The 25,494-nt window shown below is 50.4% G+C and overlaps 1 protein-coding gene and 2 long non-coding RNA genes across 11 annotated transcripts in view; 2 read left to right on the top strand and 1 right to left on the bottom strand.

Moving 5' to 3' along the window:
• LOC119155352 overlaps positions 1-154 on the top strand; it is a 42,709-nt gene extending 42,555 nt beyond the window's left edge. Inside the window, exon 6 of the long non-coding RNA XR_005106698.1 lies at positions 75-154. This is a non-coding gene — a long non-coding RNA (uncharacterized LOC119155352). The remainder of the gene's footprint in view (positions 1-74) is intronic.
• The window catches only part of TNR (tenascin R), an 81,669-nt gene that overhangs the window by 30,330 nt on the left and 25,845 nt on the right, over positions 1-25,494 (bottom strand). For 2 of the 3 annotated variants that reach the window (XM_037403889.1, XM_037403891.1), the window contains exons 2-4: positions 3,576-4,131; positions 724-1,200; positions 4-267 (exon numbers count right to left, since the gene is read on the bottom strand). In XM_037403889.1, coding sequence (XP_037259786.1) covers positions 4-267; positions 724-1,200; positions 3,576-4,071 — 1,237 coding nt within the window. In that variant the 5' untranslated portion in view covers positions 4,072-4,131. Of the gene's footprint in view, positions 1-3; positions 268-723; positions 1,201-3,575; positions 4,132-25,494 lie in introns of those variants that run through there. The other variant, XM_037403890.1, reaches the window with a different exon arrangement.
• On the top strand, positions 201-23,814 carry LOC119155351. 7 transcript variants are annotated; one of them, XR_005106693.1, is made up of 8 exons: positions 1,150-1,237; positions 1,533-1,656; positions 7,306-7,397; positions 10,279-10,458; positions 11,396-11,509; positions 11,595-15,795; positions 15,876-21,029; positions 22,397-23,814. It is a non-coding gene; the product is annotated as an uncharacterized LOC119155351 (long non-coding RNA). The 7 variants fall into 7 exon arrangements; XR_005106695.1 differs by having other exon boundaries at positions 11,396-15,795; positions 15,876-15,976; positions 16,313-21,029; XR_005106694.1 differs by having other exon boundaries at positions 11,396-15,795; positions 15,876-18,664; positions 19,034-21,029.

Below are 25,494 nucleotides of genomic sequence, written 5' to 3'. Positions count from 1 at the left end.
TACTGGTCATCACCTTGGAGGTAACGGGGGTGCTCAAGACATCGCTGATGACTGCATAGATGCTGATGTTGTAGGCAACGCCTGGCTCCAGCTCTGTGATGGTGATGCTGCTCCAGTCCCCGGGCACCCGCTGCTGGAGCTGGATGCCCCCTGGCCCCGCCGGCTGGTACGAGATGACATACTCGGTGGCTGCCCCGGGGCTGTCCCAGGTCAGCTCGATGGAGCTGTCGCTGATCCCCGTCACTCGCAGGTTTCCAGGAGGAGCCACTGATGGGAAGGGCAGAGGTAAGGAGAGCGTCAGGGTGTGTGTGGCTTATCCTCCCACCCCCCCATGGGGAAGGGTGTGTGGGTCTGCTGGTGGGACACGGGCATGGGCTTTGAGCTGGGGGTTACGTGCTATCTGTGGTTGTACTCAGTGCTATAGCAAGGCAAAGGCTCAGGAGAAACTGACTGCAGCTGCTGTTGCACCCAGGGTTTGCCACTGATGTTGGGATGGAACTTGCTGGCTTTTTGCTTGCCTCGCAAACCTTTGCCCATGGTGTCTCTGGGGACAGGGACAACAGGAAGGTGGTCAAACTGCGGGGCCTGAGCAGGTCCTGTGTGACATGCTCTGCTGGATGGGAGTTTCTCCCAGGCTTCATGGTGCTCTTAGGGGGCTCTGGGAACTCTGAAGCCCTTGCTCATACGTTAGGGTCTGGCTTTCCCCCTGCATGCCCCCACTACCTGCTGAGCAGTCCTGCCCTTCATAGCCTTCCTCGCAGATGCAGAGACCGTCCTGGCAGACCCCACGGCCGCTGCAGGCGTTGGGACAGTGCAGCCACCCACAGTCCTCCCCGGCATAGCCCTCCCGGCAGATGCACGTGCCGTTGGCGCAGTGGCCCTTCCCTGAGCAGTCGTGGGGGCACCGCAGCTGGGAGCAATCCTCCCCGGCGAAACCCTCCTCGCAGACGCACTCGCCGTCCACGCAGAGCCCGTGGGAGCCGCAGCCGGCAGGGCAGCGGAGCTGGGAGCAGTCCTCGCCCCCATAGTCGTTGTCGCAGATGCACTGGCCCTCCAGACAGACGCCGCGGCTGGAGCAGCCCCGGGGGCAGCGGGGCTCGGAGCAGTTGCTGCCCGCCCAGCCCTCCATGCACACGCAGCTGCACGACTCCAAGCTGAAGTTCCCGTGGCCGCTGCACTGCGGGGTGTAATCCAGCTGCCCTGAAAGGAGGCAGGACCGAGGGTCAGAGCCCACCAGGTGGGAGGTGGGAAAAGGTCAGCGTTGGCACTGGGTCAGCCCGTCCATGGGTGGTGGGGAAGGGGGGAGACGTGTGGGGCAAGCATGGGATGACCCTCTGTCTGATTCAGCACGTCCAGCTCTGGGGAGCTGGTGGATTTAGGGCTGGCAGGGGCAGATTTGGTGATACGGGCTCATGGTGTGGTTTGGGTGGGTCTCTAGGAGTTTGTCTGTCCCCTTGGGAGCGCTGGCCTCCATAGCTATGGGTGCCATCAGCCTTGTTGGGGTACAAGTGCTCCCTTTGGTTTCTTTTCAGCTCAGCTCCCAGTCGATGGGAACTTCCCTAGACCTCTTACTGGGAAAAAGCCTTCCCTGGCCAAGGTCTCTGCACCAGCCGTGACTCCTGTTGTCTCCTCTCCACCCCCTGTTCCTTTTTACAGGTGAGCAATCCCTGTCTGCTCACCCTCTATCCTACAAAAAGCCAGTATATACCCAAAGACATCATCTTCATCCCTATCCTGGAAAGCCTGATTAGCATGGAGCCATTGGCTTTGCACAAAATATCAGGGGTTTGGGTGTGCTAGGGTTGTGGGAAAGCAGGGAAAGCATGTGGCCACCATGGCCACCACCTCTTATGTCCCGCTTTTATCCTCAGCAGGGTTCAGTTACATGCTGTGCCAGACAGACCCATTTGGGTTACCTTGCAGGACACTTCCCATCTAAACTGCAAATGCTGGGAATGACAATCAGGGTTTCTTCAGATCTCAGTCTCTAGTTAAGTTATCAAAAGGAGAGAGGATGCTTGTAAGTGTGCTGGAAGAGGGCGGCTCTCCCTGGGGAAACGCCTCGGGTGGTGGGGTAGGGATCCCGATCTCCTTCGTGGTGCAGTGAATTAAAAGCAGCTCCAGTAAAAATAAATGAAATTACTCCAGTTTTAGTTCAGTGCATCTGCGATTGGAGTGGAGACTCCACCGAGCGATGAATGTTTAATGGGACTGCCTGCCTATGCTGCAAGTAACCCAAATAGGCCCATCAGAGTTTCAAATTAATTCCTTTAAAACAGTTTTTTTCCCACGGAGTTTCCTAGATGATTTTAACCCTTGCTTTGCACACACTGGTGGCACGTATGTGTGTTTTCTGTTTTGTCTTAATTATTAATGCAGCTGATGACTGTCACATGGGGGGGGAAGGGGGGGCTGTGGGCTGAGCCTGCGGCTGGAATGGGAGATGTCAGCCCGAGCCTCCCATTTTCTTCCTCCTCAACCCACACACCCTTGATCCAACTCTGTTGACCTGAGTGTGGGTTGCACCTATTTCATTTTAATGTGTCCTAGTTGGGGTACCACCGGAAAAATTACACTAGTAGCTGCAAAACTTAAAAAAAAGCACTGGGTACTGGGGGGAAAAAGTTGATTTTGATTTTTCTTCCTCCCTGTTGTTGTTCTTGGCCTGAAAAGCAGGCCCTGGAAAGATGCCCTGCGGGGCTTTCCTTGCCTGGTGGCCTTTTCCTGCAAGGAGCCCTGGTGTGTCAGAGCCCCAAGCAGGGCTGGGCCGTGTGAAGGTTGGATGCCCTTTGGGACAGTCCCTCTTACCAGCCTCCCCAAGATGTAAGGAAAACCATCACTATGATGGCTCCTGTGCTATCAAAATGCAGCCTCTAGCCCAAACCTTTCCTAACCCACCTGATTTCAGCTGCATGTTTCTTCCCTGGCTCTGAGGAATGGCCGTGGTGAAATGAGAGGCTCAAACCACAAATATTTCCATTCAGATAAAATATCCCATTGATGGTTTTGTGCCTTTGTAATAGGTTTTGTTTGCATCTTTCATGGCAACAGAAGTTATTCCCTGGATTTTTTACTCTTCTTATTTTTTTTAAACTCAGCTTTTCATACAGATTCACTCCTCCTACAGAGAAGATGAAGGGGTTATTGCCAGCTCCTGCGGTGCTGCCTTTAGCCCAGGGACAACTTAGGAGAGCAGCAGCTCCGTCTCTCCTCCCTGTCCCAGGAGCGGTGGCAGGTCTCTAACAGCTTTGCAAAGACTGCAGGGCTGGGAGGTCACCCTGCCCACCCCTTGGCGGCTCTAATTTTGTCTGTAATGGGGCTGTAGCTCTGGCCATTACAGGGTTTCTGCAGCAAGCGGGGCATGGGGACTTGAGTGGCCAAATCCCTCCCAGAGGTTTTCCTGCCTCAAAGGACCTAAGCTGAACTTTTCCCCTAAAGCCGCAGCCACATCACAGGTGAACATGGGTTTCTCTCTGTTGCCACTCTGAGTGGCATCACCCGTTCTGTATTTATCTCTCCTGCCTTTTGCTTGAACCCTCAGTCCCCAGCGAGCGCTAACAGGATGGCGTTACTACCTGTGGCTGCATTTTCTTGGCAGCAATTGGAGTTGCATTGGTCCCGGAGCATGGAGACCTCCCTCTCCAGCATCTCAATCCTGCTCAGCAGCTCCTGCAGGGACGGGAGGGAGGTGGAGCACTTGCAGGCCTGCTTGGGCAAGTTTATCCTGTGGGTGAAGGTGACCTGGCTCTCGCTGTCGGAGGTCTGCTCAGCGTATTCTGCCAGCCGGTCGTCTTCTGAACTCACCTCCTCGGCCGAAGACTTGAACATGGATGAGCAGCAGCTATCCAGGGGGATGTTGATGTTGTAGATGTGGTGGAAGACCATGGGCTGCTCTTTGATGGGTGGGCTGCAGTTGGCAAGGCCGCCCTCCTCATCCACCATCGGCCTCTTGGCCGGCTCTGTTGTCACCTCCACCCTGCACTCGAAAGGCTTGAGGATGGCACCCAGCAGAAGCAAATTGAAGCTGATGAGCACGTTCCTCAGGACCGAGTTTTCACTGTCAGTCCCCATTTTCTTGGGAGAGGGAAGAGCCTTCTAAGCCAGCTTTGGTCAGCCAAGCGCAGGGAGGACCTGGGGACACAGAAGAAAAAGAGCACACTTGGTGTTAGCCCTGAAACTGTGCTCAGTGCAGAGAGGCAAGTCCTTCTGGGCAAAGCCATCCAGGGAGACGTGGGGCTGACTTGATGCACACTCAGTCCTGCTGGTGTTGATGGAGCCTAAATCAACCCTACGTGGAGCCTGTGACCTGGGGGGAAACCCTGCCATAGCCCTTGAACAGTGACAGAAGCAGATTCTTGTTGCTATTTTTTTTTTTTGTATGTGTGTAAGGAAACAGTTGATCTGGTACTAACAAAGCATTGAACAGCCACGTTTTCAGCAGAAACACCCTGCATGGGACCTGCCTTCAGTGCCAGATCAGTACAGTGTGTAGGGTCCAAGGGGTTAAAGTATGGGTGACAGTGACACATCCCTGCACTCTCCTTCGGTTGTCTCCCGTGCCCCAGGAGCTGCAGCCAGGGTTGCTAAGCTTCCTCCAGTAGCTATAGGAACGGTAGCCTTGATGTTAAACACCGTTAAATTACAGGCAGGCTCCAGCTTGTTCAGGTCCACGCTCTGAGCAGACAAATCCCTCCTGTTAAAGTGGCTTCACACCCTGCCCATGCTCTGGATTACAAGTTAACCTTGCCTTGATTTGGGACAACACAACTTCTTGTTCTGGTATCGATCGCGAGCCCCTGGATGGTAAGCCAGCCTCCGAGAACCGCATTTATCTCCAGCCTGAAATCAGCAGTGCCAGCCCAGTTGTGCTGTGGATGGATTTGGCCCCATTACTCTTGCTGGGACCGTTATCTGCTGACCAATACTTAACTCCAAGTGGTTTGCCATGAGGAATCACCACCAGGTCCGTCACAGGACAGCACAGAGGCTGTGTCTGCAATGTCATTGCACCCAAAGATACTGTTTGCCTTGTACTTTCCCTGCAGGCCAGGTGGGATTGCTGGAGTGTGGCTTCTCCTTGGGCACATTGTGCCATGGTTAGAGGCTCTCAGCTGAGCCCTGGCACTTGCTTCAGTGTCAGGACAGCTAATTAAAGATTTCCAGCTAATGGCTCAAATGCTCGATTGGATTTCTTGCAGCATTTTAGGATGGAATGTAAATCACCCTGTTTGTGGCTCCCTACCTGTGTTGTGTTTGTAGGACCTGGACTGGTGAGCGCTGGAGATGTGCTTTGTGGTTCTTTCTGCACCAGCAGTGTAAAAGATGCAGCAGGCACATTACATCTGGGCAACAGGCTCTTTAAAGTGCTGGTAAAAAGATGCAATGAGCTGAGGATTACCAAAGCTCCAAGAAGTTGTGGGGTTTAGGTATTACTCAAAGCCAGGACATGCCTCTTGCAGTGTCCAGCCCTAATTCATAATTAACTTTAATAACTCTGGTTTTAGTCACATTAATATCTCTGTATTTAGGCTGTAAGAGGGCTTAGCCATTTGTACAGGTTCAAAGGCTACAAATAAGCCCATAGGACTATCTGGGTTAAGAAGGACTTTAAACCTCAAGAACTTCAGAGGCCCGAGTGCTGCTGTGACGTGTTTGAATGGGACCTGCCTTGAAGGGCCACTACATGGAGAGCTGCAAATTGCCAACATCTGCCCACTGCAACGTGATCCTTCTTCTGGGACATCTGAGGGCAAAAGGAGATGAGACATCAACCTGATCTGACTCAGTTGCCTATTGCAGTAGCTCTGATACCAGTTGCTAGAACTGGGAAACGGAGGTGGAAAGGAGTGGCAGGTTGAGTGTTCCCAGCAAGCTGCCTAAAGCCAAATCTCCCAAACTGCATTTAGTACAGACCCTGTAGGGTCTGGACTTGGGGTTTCACATCTGCCCCATGCTAGGGCATGCTGGTCATGGTGAGCAGAGGTGCAGGGCAGTGATGGATGCTTCCAAATCACTCATCTGGGATCTTCTCCAAACCATGGGAGCTGGTCTGGCAGGGTGGGTGCTCTCCCAGCCAATACTCCAGCAATTTAGTATTTGGGGTTTTTTTAGGGGGGTGTGGGAGAGGATGACAGTGCCGTGTTCGACTGTGATCCACAGCTGAGCCATGCTCGGGGCTGCTCACTGCATCTGACTGCTGGTATCTGCCAGTGCCATAATCCTGAGCAATTGCCCTCCCTTACTCGTAATGACTCTTCTGCTCTGGAGCAACTCTCCGGCTCCCTGGGAAATGGTCATGCCTCCCCCCATGCCCTGTTGCTGGATGAAAATATTTGTTCACTGGTTTCTCTCCAACAATATCATGTTACTCCAGAAAATACAACTATTCAGCCACCTCACAGCATTCACAGGGTTGTTATCCCATATTACCACAATGTTTCTGCTGCACTTCTCTTCCTGGCTCCCTACTTAATGCCTGCTTCTTGTGAGCAGGCACCTGGGACTCCTTCGGTAGGATCTCTGTTTTTCTAGTGTTAGGAAAAGCAAGAAAAATAGAAATAACTCTGTGGCGGGGTGTTCTCCTCCTTCCCCTTGGCTGCCATGGTTGCTCTGGCCATGCTTGCAAAAGACAGAATGGAGGAGGGCGCTGGAGGTGACAGTGTGAGGGAGGGAGTGGAGTCGATGCTCTGTAAGAGGCGATTTGGGGCTGGACTCTCATACTCTGACCCCCCAAATCCTCCTCTGCCTTCTGGGCTTTCCAGTGGCTCCTGGGTGGCCCTGGCTGACCCATGGAGAGACTTCTTGTCCCTGTGTAATGGGGCAACCGTGACAGGGGAAGGCACAGGGACTAATTAGCACCGGCTGCCTTTGACTGACTCGTCAGCATTCGGGGCTAACTACCTGCTCCTTGGCCTCTCGCTCAGCTTTTTTGTGTGTGCTTGGAGTGGAAGTAATTGTGGCGATGAGCCAGCTGCGCCGAGCTGGGCCAGAGCTTCAAAGCCAGCCTCCTTGCAGGATTACGGGAACAGCTTAGACATGGGGAAATGAAATCCTCCCTCTCCCTGCTCTTCGGATCCAGCCTGGCTCAATACAGATGCCAGAGCCTGTTTATGAGCAAAACTGGAGCCGAGGGATGGGGGGAGAAGGGCTCTAGGTGGATGCAGGGATGAGGGAGTGGGAGACGGGTGGGTGGATAGAGTGGGGTGAGCAGATACAGGGTGGTGATCGCTCACGAATGACAGTGAGCAGGTTGGGTAGTTAACGACTCTCTAACCCATAGACTGAAAGCCATTTGTTTGCTGGTAGGAACTGCCAGGATCATTGATCTGAATCTCGTTATCAGTATATTCATCACGGCAGACACCGGTGGGATGCTGCCCAGCTCTCGTTTCTGAGCGGTAAGTCACGGCATCCCCCTCCAGCCCTGCTCAGCGCAGTGGCCTTGGGCAGGGGGTGATGCTGCGGGTGCGGTGGCATCCACATGGCACTATGCTAAGGAAGCTTGCTGGTTTTTATTATTATTAGGAACAGGATCATGGAAGGAAAATAAATAAAGAAATGTAATCCTGCATCGATTAGGTGCTGGATCAGGCTTAATGCCACTGTGTGGGCTCTTTTCTGTGAAGTTGTGAAAAGTCACCTCGTTTGGGCTGTCTCTGCCTCAAACCAGGCTGAATCCACAGGGTCCTGCAGGGCAGGAGGATGCTCTTTGGTGCCCTCCAACCCACAGCAGACCATCTGAGCCAGACATCCCTATTAATCCTCAGCTTCTTCCTGGAGGCTTGGGCTGACAGCTCTGAAGCTCTGCCAGATCTGTGGATGTGTTCCCAGGGTCTGTCCTCTCCATTCCCTATCTGGTCCTGCTTTGTCTCCTGCTCCTCCTGTCAACGATTTGCTTTTCCCTAAAGGACACCACCACCGTGGGCTTGGCAAGGGTGGGCTAGTGCTGGGATTTGGCTGGCAGGGTGCCGGGGCTGCATGCATGGTCTGACAGCTCAAGGCTTGTCTGTCAGGGAAGAGAAGTTGCATTAATGTTCCTGCTTGGGGTTCCTCATCCTCCTGTCCTCCCAGCGCTTCCCAGCCCAGCTCATGCTGCCCATGGGCAGTGACAGAAGCATTAGAAACCACTGACTGAGCAAACAGATCCAGGACTATATATTTTTTCTTTCTCCCTGTACAAGGAAAAAGAAGCAAATTTCTGTGGTCATCTCACATGTAAAATTAGTTGTGTTAGGGCAAATTTATCTGGGGTGCTTTTTAATCTTTTTTTTTTTTTTTTTTTTTAATTTTGCCTTCGTTGTCACCAAGTTCAGATAAAACTCCAAGCTGGTGGCATTCCTGGTGGCTTTGCTCCCTCTGTCTCTGGAGGTGGCCTTGGAAATCCTGGCTGGGGCAGCGAAGGCAGCTTTGAGCTTTGAGCCTGGCCCTTCCCTGGTATCTGATGGCAAAATCTTCTCCTTTGTTTTCCACTGGGCTGGGGCAGTGCCTCTCCATCTGCTCGCTCCCAGGACAGGATAGTGGATCTCCAGTTGCCTCTGGCTTGAGGCTGCAGCTTTACTTTACCAGAGCTGGTTTCCCTTGGTTTGCTGTACTTTTTTTTTTCCCACCCCTCCCTACAGTCCCCCAGAAACATGGGTGTTTGAATTAAAGTTTAAATAAAAGAGTTATTAAAGTTAATTACGAAGTTTGTCAGGTACTGAGCTTTCAGCTCCAAAGCATTTCAACTTTGGGGAGCTGTGAAAGAATCAATCTGCTGCAATTTCTGTGTGATGCTCAATAAAAATACACACAATATACAACTGAGAAAAATATTTGAGGGCTTTTGCCAAACATATACCACAGCAAAGCGTGCTCTTTCTTTCCCGAATGGCCTCTCTCCACCCAGGATTTGTGTCTTATGGGCCAGCAAAGGAAGAAATAGCAAAACCCTATTAAATCCACAGTGCATCCACCCCAATTATATATTTTCAGCTATTTTTACATTTTGCTGATGGGCTGTATCTGTGTGAGCAGCTCAGCGCTGGGCATGCAAAAGGGAACCTGCGTGCAGTGATGCTCAGAGCAGCTGTGCCGAGAAAGTTATTAATGGTGTGGCAGCAGTTTTTGGGGGGGCAGCTTCACCCAGAATTACAGCACCATATTCCCCAGCAGCATCTGCAGCCCCTTTTTTTATTGCTTAGCAATACGAATGTAACAAATGCAAACTGTGCCCCAGGGGCTGTTGCAGGATGGGAGCAGGGACATCAGATCTGCACAACAAGGATGATGCCAGAAGTGTGACTGCCAGCATTTGTTGGAGATAATTTAATATCTGGATGGTCCAACAATATTTCTATTTTCATGCCAGTTTTGGTGAATTGCTCTGGTTAAAAACAACCACTCAATGTTGCCTGGAAAGATGCTTGAAAAATTAAAGCATTTGTTTCTCCAGCCAGATATTGTTTATTAAAATATTTTTGAAGTCACTAAACATTGAATTGTTTTTGTAGTCACTAAAGGTGTGAAAATGAAGTGAATGTTTTTGTTTTGGGTGAGAAACATTTTAATCTACCCAGAGCACATAGAAATATATGTGTACATATACGCATTTCATGCATTTATTGCATTCTGCTTTCCTGAACACTGGATGAACCACAGACCCTGCTTTTGGTGCAGATGGCAAATTGGAAAATCGGATCTATTTGGAGCTCACACCAGCATCCATCCATAATACCAACCAACAAACCATTGAGAAACGGAGTTCGCTGCCTGCTTCCCCAGCACAGCAGGAGCAGGCAGATATTAGCTGACACCCAGCGGTCCCCGAGCTGTGTCGGGGCTGGCTCATTGGAGCTGTGATGTGTTCCCTGCCAGAGCTCGGCTGGCAGGAGCCAGACCGCCGTGACGGATTTGCTCCCAACTGCTGCTGATGGTGGGAGCGAGCCCGGGGCATGGTGGTGCGTGAAGCAGGCAGGCAGCCTCCGAGTGTATTATTTGGGGGTTTATGTTGAAAAGTGTGTTGGAGGTTTCCCATAAGGCAAAAGACCCCCTGATGGACAGTTTTCAAGTCTCCCCAAACCCCCCTGGAGGTACCCAAGCACTCAGTGCAGAGGGTGGCTGCTCCATGCTATGGCGAGGTGCTTTGCTCCCACTGGCTGGGCTCACAGGGAAGGAAATTCAGCTCTGTGATGTCTCTGGTCAGCTTCCCACCGTACACCTTCCATTCCAAAGGGACCACACAGCTGGCAAACCGAGGTGGATTGGAACCTCTGAAGCCCATCTCTGTTTTTTTCTTTTTAGACCTCCCAAAAGAGGCTGCGGTACTCGCTGGTTTAGAGCAACCCATCACTCCCGTGCATCAGCATCGGTACTGGCTCTACGCTGAAATCGCTCCTGGGTGCCACAGTCCTCCAGCCATGGCAGGTGGGGATGTATGCACGGGCAGGCACACGTCTTGCTTCTGCTTTGCTTTGTGATCTGGTGAGAAACTCTTGCGGTTTGCCCATCTCACTGGAAAGCACTTACGTTGCAAGTTGCTAACTGAGAAATAGTGGAAATAATTGGCTTAGCTCCTCAGCAGCTTGAAACTGCTGCAGATTCGGTGTCATTGAGGCTGATTTGCCCCAGAAGGACTCTCCTGAGCAGATGTAGAGATGCAGCCTGTCCGGCAGACCCAATTCCCTCCTGCAGCTTTCTGTAGGGAAGAGCACTTGCTCCCAGTTATTACTAACCTACTGATGTATAACTTGTCTGTTTAAAAGGGTTTTCCTTGCATTAGTTCCTTGGGCTTTGTGGCAGAATGCAGGTCCTTGCTACGTGCAAGCACACAGAGCCCTCTCCCTGATCAACCCCTTCTGCACCCTCTGCCTAACTGCAAACCTCGTCTTCCCTCACAACGCAGCCTGTTGCAGGCTTTTGGGAGAATTAAAGGAGATGGAAAGCTTCGAGGAGCAAAGCATCATGTCTCCTCATAACACTGGTTAGCTGAAGGTCAGACCTTGTGGACTCATGGGGCTGGAGCTGAGGACCAGCAGGTGACACCTGCACGGCGCCGGAGAAACCCAACCGAGTCATTTCACGCCACCACCAAGCAGCCCTCAGAGAGAGAACGATTTTCACCCCACTGACTAATAACATATTTAAGGATGAAATACTTCGATGCTTTTACCAGCGTTCCCTAACCATATGTGGAGGAAGAAATCTATAGTTCCCCCCAACTGACTGCAAATGCTGCCAGCTTAATAATTCATGTACGCCTCTATGATTGCAGCCTACGTTATATCTTGCTTTCATTACATATTCTTTTATTCAATTGCCACGACATATATCAATAGTCTCTATAAGCTCCCACAGGAAAGCAGGCAGTGGCTTAGCGCAAAGGTTTTGGGGGAATCTCATTTCATTTTCCCATTAACAGGTGCAGCCGGGATGCAGCGTGTCTGGCTTCACATCGTCTCATTCAGCCGCTGCCTCCGACCTGCTCCCCTGTGAAGCCTGGGGAGTCACCAGGCTAAGTCTCATTTTCACAAGGGTGCCAGCTCTAATCCAAGCCCATCCCAGCATTTTACTGAGCAATTTGTGACGCTGCCTGTCTTAATTTATATATATATTTTCAGGCAGCAGCAGGTACGTTATCAGCTCTCCCTTCGAAGCGACTGCGCTGAACCACACACCATGAAAAACACTTGCTCGGTGCAAAATTCACTTGTATGACCAGCTTGCAAAGGTGGACACCTAACTGTGCAATGAAAGCCAAGGTGGATGCCTAATTTTGTAATAAAGGCGGTTAACAGTGGGCTTGGGCAGTGGCCTGGCTACTGCCCGTACCTCTTTGCTGTGACTGGCCCCAGCGCTCCGTGGGTGACGTTGAGATGCAGGTGCAGACTGCAAACCCACGGTGCAGCATGTCATGGCTCATGGTTAGATGCTTCTCTCCATCCTTTAACACCAACATGGTGTCCGGTGTCCTGCAGGAGGGTGACGGCGTTCCCTTCTGGGTCTATATGTAACACCCCGGTCAAGTGGCACCTGGACTCCCAGGTCCTAATGGGAGTTGCTGGCTGCTAAAGCTGAGCCCTTCCATGCCTACTTACAAGGCTGGATGTATGATTTGAGTTGTGGCAGGTGAATATTTCGTAGCCCAGCTCTCTGAGCACTAAGATTTGATGTCTGTTGGAGATGGCCTCGCCTGCCCCACTGCTGGGACAGCCCTGTCCCTTGGGACTCCCTACCCATGAAAGGTCATCACGTCCTGCACTGCACAGCATATATTTATTCACACTCAGTTATGAAATAAATCACCCCTCAGCAGCCCTCTCTGTTGCAGAATGGTTTATTTAATCCTTATGCAGTGTCTCTGGGAGTTACAGCAGTTTTACCAGGGAGAGCTTGGGGGCAGAGGCTGGGATGGCTCCTGCTGCTGCTCTCCCTTGCATCACCGTTTGCCCATAATGATGCTCCTGGGGGTATCGCTCCTGCCCCATGCCTAGGGAGAGATTAAACTGCTAAAGGAAGATATTGGGATGGGGCCAGGCCTTTCTGAGATGCCACCATTCAGCGTTAAAGCTGTGCACGCATTTCTGAGCCCCACGACAGCCGCTCTGCCTGCCCTGGCGGCTCCCGGAGCTCCACCGGAGATGCTTGGAAGCCGTAAAGGAGGAATTAGCTGTAATTATGGAGCATTGCAGGGCGTAAACAGCCTCTAAATCCTCTTTAATTACGTGGCAGTACTTAATTACACGACAACTGGAATGTAAGCGCAAAAATAAATATGATTTCAGTTTTATCTTCAGCAGGGGCACCAGTAATTAATTTTGGAGGGTAACGTAGGACCCAGCTGAATGTGGGCGTGGCGTGGATCCTGCAGGCACAATACTGCAGAGGTGCTGCTGCCCAGGACAGTCAAATCTCCTTTCTCCTCCCTCTCTAACAGCCATGGCTTTGCCAACCCTTCCCACTCCCCCCTCAGCGGCATCCCACTTTCTGCCCATCCATGCATAGGCAGTCAGGGTGGTGATCCTCCCGGTCATCCTCCAGCATGGGGAAAACCAAGCATGAGAGCCTCCACGGTTAATTGATCCCACCTCAATTATGCTGTGAACTCACAGCCCATAACCAGCGGGTGGGATTCGGATTGTTCTCAGCTGTGGGCACGAGGCTTTTTTTTTTTCCCGTTTGCTCCCAGCACTCAGCTTGGGTGCCAGCAGCAAGCCCTCGTGCTCGTGTAGCCAATGCTTGGCTGTCATGTTGCATTAGAGTCTACGAGTCAACCCGGACCTCCTCAGGGCTTAGTTGAAGCAAATGAAAACGGCCCAGCTTGGGATGCTCCATCGCCAAAATGCTGCCACCCATTACCCCTGCCACAGATTGAGCATACGGTGTGATGGAGATGAAGGAGTGTGCGACGAAGTAGAAAGTCATGTTGAAGAAATCTGATGTGCTGCAACCTCCATTGCCCTGTATAATCTCTGAATGCTGCCGGCGCGACCACGTTTAAATGGATAACAGCACTGCAGACCAGGAGAGGAAAATCCCCGCTATTATCATGGCTTTTTTTAACCATAATTAGGGGATTGCTGCATTTTTCCCCAGGAACTCTGAGCAAGAGCACCCAGGAACTCAGTTTGCTTTCAGTGAAAGCAAAGCCACCTGCTGAAGTCAAATGAGCACAGTTTTTTTAACTTGCTTTTTGGTTTGCCTAGTCATTTATACCTGACCCGAAGTCAGGGGAATGGAAAAGAAATGCTCATCTGGTGTGTTTTTGCATTTGTTTTCCCCCCACATGTGTATTTTTACACTGTGGGGATGAAGCAGAGGTCAGGGCCATGTGATCAGGGTTGTGCATGCTGTGGCTTTCCCCCACCTGCTTTATAACGCACCCCCCCTCCACTAGAAAAAAATCAGATTTTCCTTGCTTTTTAATATGTTGCTCAAACTAAATCACATCTTACAGCTGATTTACACGCATATGCAACCTGGCAGGTAGCACCAGGGTTTGTGCTGTTCGAACCCTCCAGTAATTGGTATTTTCTACTCCCCTTCCCACTGTCATTTCACCCGGAATATTCAGAGCAGCAGTAGGTACTTGTGCAATGGATTTGGGGCTGGAGCAAAGTTGCTGCGGTGGGGCTGGCTGATGATTTTGCTTGGGCAAAGCTTGTCCCAGGCCCCTCTTGGTGACCTACAGGGTCTCCTCAGGAGGGGAACAGCCTTGCAGCAGTGACCACAAGGAGCCTGCAAATGTTTTCTATCATTTCCCATTGAAAAGACAGCTGAAGGGAGCACGAGAAAGCCAGAGTGGAGTAATGAATTGTGGTCCTGCTGCAGAGACTTCATTTGATAAATAATGTATATAGAGTTTGCAGTAATAACTGTTTTTTTCTGACCCAGGCAGCTGGTCTGGGTTTGACACATCCTGGATGTATTCCTCCTTCCAGGTGGTGAATGGGATGACGGGTGCTTGCTCCCGCAGAGGAAGGCAGGGCAGGCAGTGACAGGCTCTGTTGTGTCAGATAGGTTAATCTGGGGCTTTTCTCACTTCTGATGAGCCACACGTGCGTGTACGGAGAGGAGGCAGCATTTCCAGGCACTGCAGGGGGAAAGAGACGCACTGGTGGTGCTGTGTTTAGGAAAGCTCCCCAGGTTAATGCGTGTCAGGGACATATGGCCAAGAGGAGACCTATAGCCCTGGGTTGGCGCACGCGTACCCACCACCCCAACACCAGGATGCTGCACCCTGACCTACCCACCAGCCCCGGTCCAGCCTGATGCTGGAGATGTGGCTCCCCCACCCCAGGACAGTGCCCCTCATCCTTCCCTTGGTAGGGACAGGTCCTCCTCTGAAACATCTTTTTTGGCTGCAAGCATGCTTCCCAAAGAGCATGTGGCATTGCCCGCAGGTGGATCCCCCAGGAAAGATGGGATGTTGGAAATGACCAGCTAAATCACCCCTGGTCATCCTTGTGCAGCGCTGGGAGCAAGGATTTCCCTTTGCAATTTGTGCTGCTGTTACAACGGCGTTACGTGAGGTGGTCGCATCCCCTCCTCTCCCCAGTTTGCCATCCCTTTGACCCTAACAGCCATAGCAGGGGGGCAGCCCAGCCAGTGGGTTTGGCCCTCGTCCTCCCTCTTTTGACATCTCAGGATGTGGAGGTAGGAAAATAAGGGCTGCAAGTGGGTCTCTTTAGGGAGCCAAAAGAAAGGGGAGAATCCCCCCCTGCCTCTCTGCCCTGATGCTCTTAAAAACTGCTTTCACAACAGCTAAGAAAAAAACGTGCACCTTCCCAAAGAACAAGCTGAGACTCCAGATTGCTTAATATTCCAGGGGCTCAGTTTTGGGCTCTGGAAAAAGGGCAAGGGGGGATAGGGGAGAGGAGGACTGTGATCACCCACCCAGCCTTGGAGGCCATGGTGGTTCAGGGCTCTCCTAAGCCTCGAGAGCCTGTCTGCCCCAGGTAGCGAGAGGGGCTCACAGGGGTAGGACAGAGCTGGGCTGGGCTTTTAGGATGGGAACCCTCTACAGCAAGTAATGCCGAGATGTGCAGTCCAAATCCTAGATTTCCTTAGGTTATACCTTCCTGACAGCTGGGGTAGCTGCCACAGACACGTCTGGGTCTGAGGAGCTGGCTGGGTGCCTGCACAGACCCCCCAGTGCCTCTGGAGGAATATAAAATGGCTTTAATCAAGGTATGCCAGAGATAATATTCTTCAGTCATTTTTATAGCAGGTCTTGAAGGCTTCTACTGGAGCGGTTTGGTTAAAAATAGATTTGTTTCTGTTGTACTTTGGCGGAAGACCTGGGCTACCGTATTAACGAAGGTGAGTGGGAAAATCTGTATCTCTCCCCATTTTACATCCCTGGGGAAGAACTGGAAATAGCCTCAGCGCTTTTGTTGCAGGGAAGCCCAAGATCCTTGGGAAGGGAAAACAGCTGCAGTCAATGTGGGCTTGCACCAGCCAAAGATCTGAGTCAGGTTGGGGTTTTACTGCCCTATAATAGGTAAGTACCTCATTAAGGAGTGGATATAAGTGTGGAACATAATTTCATTGAGCCTGGAGCTGGTGCAGGGCATGGGAGCTTGGAGGCAAGCCCACTGCTTTGTGATGTTTTTTAAGCTAGAGCTTGGTTTTGCTCGCTTTAGTTCTCCCACTAGTATTGTAAGTGTTGGGGTTAGACAGTTCACCAGCGAGCACTTAAAATCAATTTTAAGGCTGTTTTTATGCTGAAGAACTGTGTGGAGATGTAAGACTCAGCATGAAGGAGACCCCTTCAGGCCTGTGACAGGCAGTGATGTGATGTAACCCTTTTCATGGACGGGTCAAAATTCATCTTCAGGTTGACTTCTGTGGTCCCCAATGTCCCAGAAGGCTGGCTCAGCACCTCGTATTTCGGAGACTCTGACAATCTCTAATCCAAAATTAACCACAGTCAGTTGAAACACACTTCTGTGCCTGCCTTTGCTGCCCTCCTTCACTTCTTATGGAATGGATAGATAAATAATGATAAATAACACACTGCAGCCATCCGAGCAGGGCTTGCTGAACTGAGAAACGAGATCACTTGGGCAGCAATTGCAGCACTGTGGGAAGACGGGAAACGGCCAAAAAATATTTGCAGAGTTGGAGCGTAGCAATTTGAAAGCAAGGAATTATTGGCTGCAACCTATTCCTGCAGAAAGTGAGGAGCAAACGCCCCTTGATGCCTGCTGGGAGCAGGACAGCCCTGTCAAATTAGGCAGACTCAACCTGCTAATTGAGTTGGACATGGACTGCTTCTTATGCACTTTAAACAGAGCAAATAGGACAGTGTTCAGAGGGATGTCTTGGTGTATGGCTGGACCTGGCCTCTCCCTGGCTACTCCCACCCACCACCAGCCTGCAACGGGCCATGCGATGAGGGCTACACAGCTGCAATTTTCTCTTCAAAATCAGAGGCATTAGGCACTGTGGTGCCTCCACTACCTGTAACTCCAAGCTGTGACTGCTGAGCAGGGCAGGGAGGATGGCACTTCAGAGGATGGGGCTCTTTTGTTGAGTCTGGAAGCTAGGCATCCCTGGAAAACTGCTGGTGAGGCCACCAGCTGGGAAGGCTTGAGATGCATCATGGTAAGACTGGTGGGACCTCTGTGGTTCTAGTGAAGTTCAAATTGTTGCAGTAGGAGAAAGGGGTTGAAGCTTTTGAGAGATTTGTGCAAGAAGCTCTGCATGGGAAAATGAATGGGAAACAGCAGAAAACACTCTATTCACTCAACTGGCAAGGCAAGGATCCCACCTGGGAACAGGCTTGGGTGGTTCCTTGCTGCAAGGAACAGATCCACTGACATTTCAGGGTGGTCCTCCTTGAGAGGGGGACAACGACTTGCACATGAGTATGATGTCCCCAGCTGGGTTTTGCTGTGGGTTAGGGCGTCCTTCTGGAGTAGGTCACCATGAGGCTTTCAAGCAGGCTGGTGTTCTGGCACAGCCATTTCCATTTTGGAGCAATTGTTTTACCTTTTGGGATATAATTCATTCATTTGATGTGGCTGAGTGGATAGGGTGGGCGGCAGCAGTCAGGCATTTCACCCCCACCCTGACCCTGGCCATGCTCTTTTGCCATGGATACATCTTGCTGGTGCACTGCTGCTTAACCCCTTTGAAAAATGGGGATAACATAGGGCTAGCTCCCTATGAAATGCTGAGATGACAGCCTAATGAACAGTACCATGAGCTGGTGGAAATCTGTTTCTCTGCAGAGGTGCCAGTCTAATTTTCCACTCTAGATAGATATTTAATTACCCAAAGTCCTTGTACTCTGGTGGGATTACCTATAGAACACTTCTCTTCCACAAAGTCCAAAATACTCCGCTAAAATGCATGTGAGGAAGGGAAACAGAAAGCCTTGTAACAGACTTCTCAGACGTGTGCTCAGCTGGGCAGGTGACAGGGACAACTCCACTGCCAAAACTACGGAAAAAGATTAATTTTACAATCTGGTCACACTGAAATTTGGGTGGGTTCTCTTCCTATCTTGGCTGGCCTTGCCAACCTCTAACATGGTGTTTGGCTGGTCTGTAGGAGATAAAATTGAGCTGTGATGTCTCTGATACCTCATTTTCTTTTTTAAGTGAAGTAAGTAGAAAAGAATGTTCTTTTAACACAAAGCTTGGCTGGAAGATCAATAGCAGCTTCACATGTATTTTTGTCTAATATTTGGTTTTGCAGGGCTCTGGGAAAAAAAAAATCATGTTGCTTTTCATGCAGCACGTGGATGTGACGAGCTCTGCTGCCAGGTTCTGGGCTTTCATCACAAATTGCCTCCTTGGACTGAGGCCAACACCATGTGGCCAGGGCCAGGCCAGAGCAGCTCAGATCTCCTCCTGCCCAAATAGGTGGGTGCCCTAAAGCCAAGGCATGGTTGGTGTTTCACCTGTGGTGTTCTGGTGTGCCTTGCAGAGGGGCTTTCACTCATTACGGCTTGTACGGTGCTGCAGCATGCTCCGATGGAAGGTTTTCTGCTTGCAAGTCATTATAATCATTCTCATATATGATTATGTTTCCTGGCAGGGGATCTAGTCTGCTAGATACACACCTGCCTTGGCTGTTCTGGAGAAACCAAAGGAATGCCAAGCGTTGTTGATAGTTATTTTGAAATTCCATCTCCTTCACCCTGTGTTTCTCCTTTCTAAAGCTGCTGCAGCTCTCACAGGTGAGATGGCTAATTACAGGGGTGGTACCAGCCATAAGTAATTAGGTTGGCTGATCAACTCCTTTTAGGTCCATGTGGCTCTGCTGAGTTCTTGCTTGTTTGTATCAGCTCAGGAGCAGAGTATCTATGGTAAGGATGGGGCTGGGGGTTTTGTGGTGCTGGGTGGACACTAAGTGTGGTTAGTGATGCTCTAGATAGATAGGAGATATAGCTAAGAGGGAGAAGACAGGGAGCTGACTTTTTCTGTAAGGACTGTGCTTCCATGAGGAACATGGAAGTCTGGTGGGGTGCCTGTGGCAGTGCTGCCTTTTGATACCAGGTGGAAGAAATACCAGAAGATCCTGGAGTGCTACTTCTGTCTTGTTCCAGTATGTGCATTAACATGCTGTTGCTCTGCCACGTGTTGGCCCCTGAGAAGCCTGAACGTTGCCTGTGGCCTTGGAGGAGGAAACACATTGATCTTCTGTGACCTGAGTCCTGTGCTCCGGAGTTCAGGTGTGCTTGTTGTGTTGATTTTTCTGCAGTTCTTCCTTCTCTACAGTGTGTGCCCTGTGTGGTCCTCTGTGTCTCATGCATATATAAAGATGTAAACTTTCTTTTTTTTTTGATGTAAACTTTTTTTTTTTAATGTGTGGTGGATCCCTTGCTCTAAGCAAAGTTGGGATGCTAAATGGGCCAAGCAATTAATTGTAAAGAAAGCCATGTGTTTGGAGGGGGTTCAAGTATTTTCTTTAAGTATTTACACCCTGAGAAGAATGCTATTTAAAAATAAACATTGAATCTTAAGCTCCTCAGAGCTGGCTCTCAAGCATGGGGTGGGAGAAGACAGGGTGGGAAGGTCTCATTACCTCACCTGGCTCCCTGCCCTGTATTTCCTATCAGTGGGTTTGAGGTGGGCTTGGTTCATGCCAGGACTTCCCTGTGTGCCCAGGTGATGCTCTGTCTCTGAGCTGCTTTGGTATCTCCTCTGGGCCACTCCTGCAGCTCTGAGCCTGCCAGTGCCTGTCACAGGCTTTTCTACCCCTCCTGGGTGACCCACAAGCCTTCCTGCTGACCTAAACATGGGCGCCTTGGAGCACACAGACTTTAGCATCATCTAAACCAAACTTGGAGAACAGCTGAATGCAGTAAAATGCTCTTTGTTTGCAAAAGCCAGGAGGCACAACTGTTTCTTTTTAAAAAAAAAAAAGATCAAGGGTTTGTTCTGGTTTTGAAATTTTGCAGGTAAATCAGTGATTTCCAGAGTAATTAGAGCACACAGCCCTGAGCTGGCACAGCTGCAGCCAGGGTTATCCAGCGGGTATATGGTTTTTATAATGGCCTTCTGAGGGTTTTTAAAATTTATTTGTCTTTAGACAAAGCTGCTCTGCATTTGCTGGGTCTGAGTGAAAACTGCTGGAAGAGCTGGTCAGACAGTGAAGGTGGGAGCACCTCTGGAAAGCATCTTGGGATGCAGTGCAACCATGGGCACAGGGACAAGTGTCTTACAGGCAGTGGGGAATCAGTCGATGCTCTGTGCCTGCTGCCCTGCTCCCAGTGCAAAAGGGCTGCCCTTGCTTGGGGTTACTGGTTACACTGGAAACCTCTGCCCTGAGCAAGTTAGGCAAATGTAATCAGTGTGCCCTAAGGCTTCTTCTGAGTGCTTTGCTTGGAGATTTGCCCTGGGAAGTGATGAGTGTGGCTCTTAAAGCTGGAAGAGAGGTCTCGTTCCAGCTAGATGCAGTGCATCTGGATGGGGAGAGCTGCTGGATGCTTGGCCGTGGAACTGCTTCCCTTCAGCTGCCATGCTCCCTCTCCCTGAACTGACTTAAAACCCCATCAGCAACTCAAACTCTGTTTTTTCCTTGCTGGGTATCATGTTTTGCATTTTTGCTAGACTAAAATCATGGGATAATGCTTCCGTACGTGATTATAAACCTGATCAAGCCCCCACTGAAGTACCTGCTTTTCAGAGGAGCTTAAGTAATATTTTTTCAAAAGCACTCCAGTGACCTTTGAATTCCCATGGAACACTTGAGTACACGCAACCTGAGGCTTCGGTGTTACAAATCCAACTCTGAAAAAGCCTGGAGATTTATTTGTGGCGGTGAGAGATGCATGTAGGCTTTGGAGACATAGGAGAGATGATGACTTGTTACCTGACTCTGGCAATGCTTCAACATCGGACTGTGGCCATGGGTGCACCCATGGTGGGTCCATCCATCCCGCAGCAGACCTGCTTATGCAAGTTCATGTTGAGCTGACTCTGAAAACAAAGAGTTTTGCTAGTTTGGAGAGCCCAAGAAGCTTAAGTAGAAAGTGCTGATGTCAACAGGGACATTCATCTGACAGTGGCTCTGCTGTGCTTGCACACCTCTGGCTTCAGGTGTGTAGTGATGTTCTTGTTAGCATAAGGTTTTCATAGGATGGTTTGGGTGGGAAGGGAGCTTTAAAGGCCATCTAGTCCAGCCCCTCTGCTATGAGCAGGGACATCTTCAACTAGATCAGGTTGCTCAGAGCCCCATCCAAACCTGACCTTGAATGTTTCTAGGGGTGGGACATCTGCCACCTCTCTGGGCAACCTATGCCAGTGTTTAGGCACCCTCATAAAAAAAAAAATTCTTTCTTATAACTACTTTAAATGTTTTGGTTTTATTTTTCTAGGGGGTGGGGATAGGTGAAGGAAACTCACCTGCATTTCATGTCAGCCTTTCTTGGCATGTTAAAAAATATTTTTTCTATCTTCCATGACATCAGGAACTTAAATAAAATCTTAAATGTCCATAAAAGTGTATCAGTTGTGGAAGTCCCTGCTTTCCAGGGCTGGGAGGCAGTACTGTGGCTGCTGGAAGGAGCCATCCCATATTGCAAATTGCACAGAAAAATGGGACCTGGGACAAGTTAAGACACTGAGGGAGCAAATCTGATCACAGGCAATAGGCAACGTGTCTGTGAGCCCTGTTGAGGGCAGTGGAGCATCCTGCGGGCACTGCTCCAGCTCCTGGCTTCAGTCCGGGTCTGGCTGCTGGAGCAACGTGTTGGTTGGCAAAGGCAAACTGAGGCACATCAGAGCAGCTCCCAAACCTGTCTGAAGTTAAGCTTCGTATGGTTTTAGTTGGAAAATGGCCTTGAAGCCTGAATATCTATTTTAAAGGAAATCTCTTGAGCCATGTTTCAGGGTAACTTGTTTTCTGAGTAACCTTATTCTGTTTAAGGGGAGGGCTGCAAAGCCAGGTTTTTGGTGAGTCTCGGGGTCCTGCTGCCAAACCAGGCTGGAAGGCTGATGCTAAGAAAACAGAGTGACCTTTGCAGAGAGCCAGATGCTACCCACGAGCTGAGCTTGCCAGGGGAGAATAAATTACCCAAATACGCTGCTCCAGAGAGCGCGGCCGAGCCTGCAAGGGAGGTGGCAACAGCACAAAAACCAAGGGATGTGGGTGAGGATTTACAGCGTGGTGGTCACAGCCTTATGCACCGGCTACCTGGGACTTGGCGTGGCCTTTTGGATGCTTCCTTTGCTTCATTTTTCTTTCCTCCCTAAAAATGAGGGCAGGAGATGGTGTCATGGGGAGCTCCCTCTCTGTTGTGAAATGCAGCTGATGTTGCTGCACACCCAGCACGTTCAGCCCAGAGCTGTGCTTCCAACCTCCTGGACTTTGCCATCTCCTCTCAATCTCAGTGTCCCCTGGGGGGCTCTGGAACAGGGCTGGAGCTAAGAATATAATTTTTTTTCCTTTATAATTTTATTTTTAGACCCAACCCTGACTGTGCAATGTCAGGACTGCTGCTGCTTGCCTGAAGACTGACTCAGACTGGGCTGATGCCCAGGTGAAATGGCTCATGAATCCAGTCCTGGTGTTTGTCTGCTGTGGGAGCTGACATCATGGTCCTGGGCTCATCAGCAGCGTTTGGATGCTCTTCCCCCAGCTGCACGTAAGGTATATCCTGGCACCGATAGGTGCTCTGCAGCCCCTGTGTCTCACTGGTGCTTTGTGCCATTCAGGTGGGGAAAATCATGTTCCCCAAGAGGCAGAAGTGGCCAAGGGCAGCCAGGTTGCCTTGGCTGTACCAAAACCAGCTTCTGTGGTGTCTCTACCCCATTCACACTGGCTGCAGGCAGGGTTGTGGCACAGCTGCCTGCACCCCTGGTATCTCTGCTTGGTGCTGCAGGCTGGTCGTGGTGCTAGCAGGATGGTGTCAGGTCCCCAGGACCTTGCTGTGACATCTGTTTTATATTCCTAAGTGAGGAGGCTGCAAAGAGCATCCCTTGGAGGGGGTCTCTGTGTGTGACTGAGGTGACTGCTCAGCTTTAACCCCACTGAGCAGCTCTAAGCAAGAGATGTCACCCCACCATGTGTGCCACCATGCCACACTCCATGAGGGCACCTGTAATGCTGCAGGACCTGGACAAGGCAGGCCCATCTCTGCAGGACTCTTCCTTTGGATCAGAGGACCCCCTTTCTCCCCTTCTTCCAAGCTCTTCACCACAGCTCTCTCAGCAGATCCCACATCTCTGAGCAGTCCAAGAGTCGACAAGAAATCAAACGGCAACATTTTGGACAAGTAGGTGAAGTGAAAACTTACACCCCGGGGGAGGAGTGAATGCACACGCATCTGTGCAGGCACAGGGTGAGCAATGCCCATCATGGAAATCTACAGCAGCTGAGTGTACCTTCTCAGAGTTGAAAAGAGCACGTCTTTAATTTCTACAACACCAGCAACAAATCGGTGTGGAGGCGACGTCGCCACTGGTGGCTTTGGCACAGTCATCCAGGAAGGTGAGGGGAAAGGAGAACCAGAGCTTGCAGCAGCCTGTTCCCACAGCAGCCAGTTTGACTCCCAGTTTTCACATGGATGCCAATAGACGATTTTTGCCCACTGCTTACAAATTGTTTTATAAAACACTCAGTCAAGACTTCTCACTACTCTGATACCACAGCAACGACCATGAAAACTTAATTTGTTTGCCTGGCGAACCCTGGGCTGAACATGTACATTTGGGTTCAGCCCAAAGCTGGGTCCTGGTGAGACCCATGAGCTCCTTGGCTGTGACATGCCTGGATTTCATTCCAAACTAAATGACCATGGATGCCAAGCGTGCAGAGTCCAACTCTCAAATCCTTGTAAGACTTTAAGAATTAAAAAGAAACTATAACTTTGGGGAAACTTCACTTGAGTTTCATTTCCTGGCTTTTTTACCCCCTTGAAAGCAATACAGGGCTTAATAGAAAATGGCTTTCTTACAGGTTTTTGTGGCTCGTGCTCTATGAAAGGGCAAGAATAATTCCCCCTGCCATAAAGAAAAACACATTGGATGGTTAAAGCCACTATTAGAAAGAGCATCCCGAGCTATTAAATCCTGCAGGTTTCAGGGTAACTCCATTAGCTGCATTGCTATTGCATCCTGTAGGATTTTCCCCACAAGGTACCGTTTCTCAGGGAGCTAGAACAGTGTGCACTGACAGCTGGGCATCTACAGAAGCCAAAATAACACTGTTTCTTCTCTTGCATAATGGGAATTTTTATCTCCCTTTTTATTTTCTTTTCTCTCCAACTATTTCAGCAACATCCTGAGGTTATGCCCAGATGCCGATACCCTCACAAGCTTGGGCAGAGGGGGAAACACTGGAGAGATGCAGCAGGGCATGTGGGATGTTTATGGACTTTTCCCTTTGGCAGCAGGCTGCTGGCCTGGGTGGCTGGGCTTATGTGGGGTAAGGCTGCTGAGCACAGGGCATGATCAAAGCAAGCATGCAATGCCTGAAAAGGTTGATTCTTTTTTTTTTTTTTTTGAAAAAAAATTATTTTTGCTGTGCCTTTCCATGCTAATGTGATCTCTGCAGGCTTGGGACAACCAGCTGTGGCTGGAGCCAGCTCCCTGGGGGATGACCATATGCTTATTACTGGTTTTCCATCCTCCTGCCACACTTCAAGGCTGACTAATCCCTCGGTAGTGGCAGGTTGTGTCCCTGTGATGAGGTGTGAGGATGCAATGCCATCAGGAGCTGGTCCCATTGCTGTAGAGACCCCAGTGCCTCTGGTCCCAGCACAACAGCTCACCCCATAGCACCAAGCCTTACTGCAGCCAGCGCTCACCCCAGCACCCAGGTTTGTCTTCCTGGCCAAAGTCACCTGCGTGACCACGGAGCCTGGAGGGGCTTTGGCTGCTGCCCAGAAGCTCTGAAGACACCAGACTGGGGGAACTTAGTGAAAAGAAGGTGGCAGAGAGCAAAAAGAGAGATCAGCCCTTACTCCATGGGATTTCCGTTAACTAGGAAAAGGAGTCCTGCTCCGAGTCTCCCTCTCCAGCCAGCATCAGGTCAGCCTCAGTTTTTTCCCCCCAACCTTTACTGTAGTTCCTTGTCTTTATCTTGCCACCCCTAAAGGGAAATCACAGCTGCTAATCTGCAAATGTGGGGGGCTGGGCTGGGGGGACACCTTGCCTCTGGGCATTTCTCAGTGTGGATAATATTGTTCCTGCGCTTAAAGACCGGCTGAGCAGAGAGCTCTGCAGGAAAGCAGGCTCCAGACAGCTTAAACGCTTTATATTAAGGCCGGTGGACAAAGTGTTGATCCTTTCCAGTTCTGTGTTGCTGGTGCCTTCCCATGCACTATCACAGGTTTTGCATTTTATTTCCCTTCTGCTCTGGCTTTTTTCCAGGTTTTCCTCCTATATCAGGCAGCTATAAGCAGCTCTGCTTCAAAATGACCAGCAAATATCCTGATCCCTTGAAATCCTCAGGCAAACTCCTCCTGAGCTTCCTGGCCAGCCCTATACTGGAGATGAGGGACATCATCCCAGTACAAACCTCCCAAGCAACAGCATGTGAAAGCCAACTCTTCCAGTTTTG

Source organism: Falco rusticolus, chromosome 11 (genome assembly GCF_015220075.1).
Source record: "Falco rusticolus isolate bFalRus1 chromosome 11, bFalRus1.pri, whole genome shotgun sequence".
Lineage (NCBI taxonomy): Eukaryota > Metazoa > Chordata > Aves > Falconiformes > Falconidae > Falco > Falco rusticolus.
The sequence above is the reverse complement of the archived record's forward strand: the minus strand, read 5'-3'. Positions and strand labels throughout refer to the sequence as shown.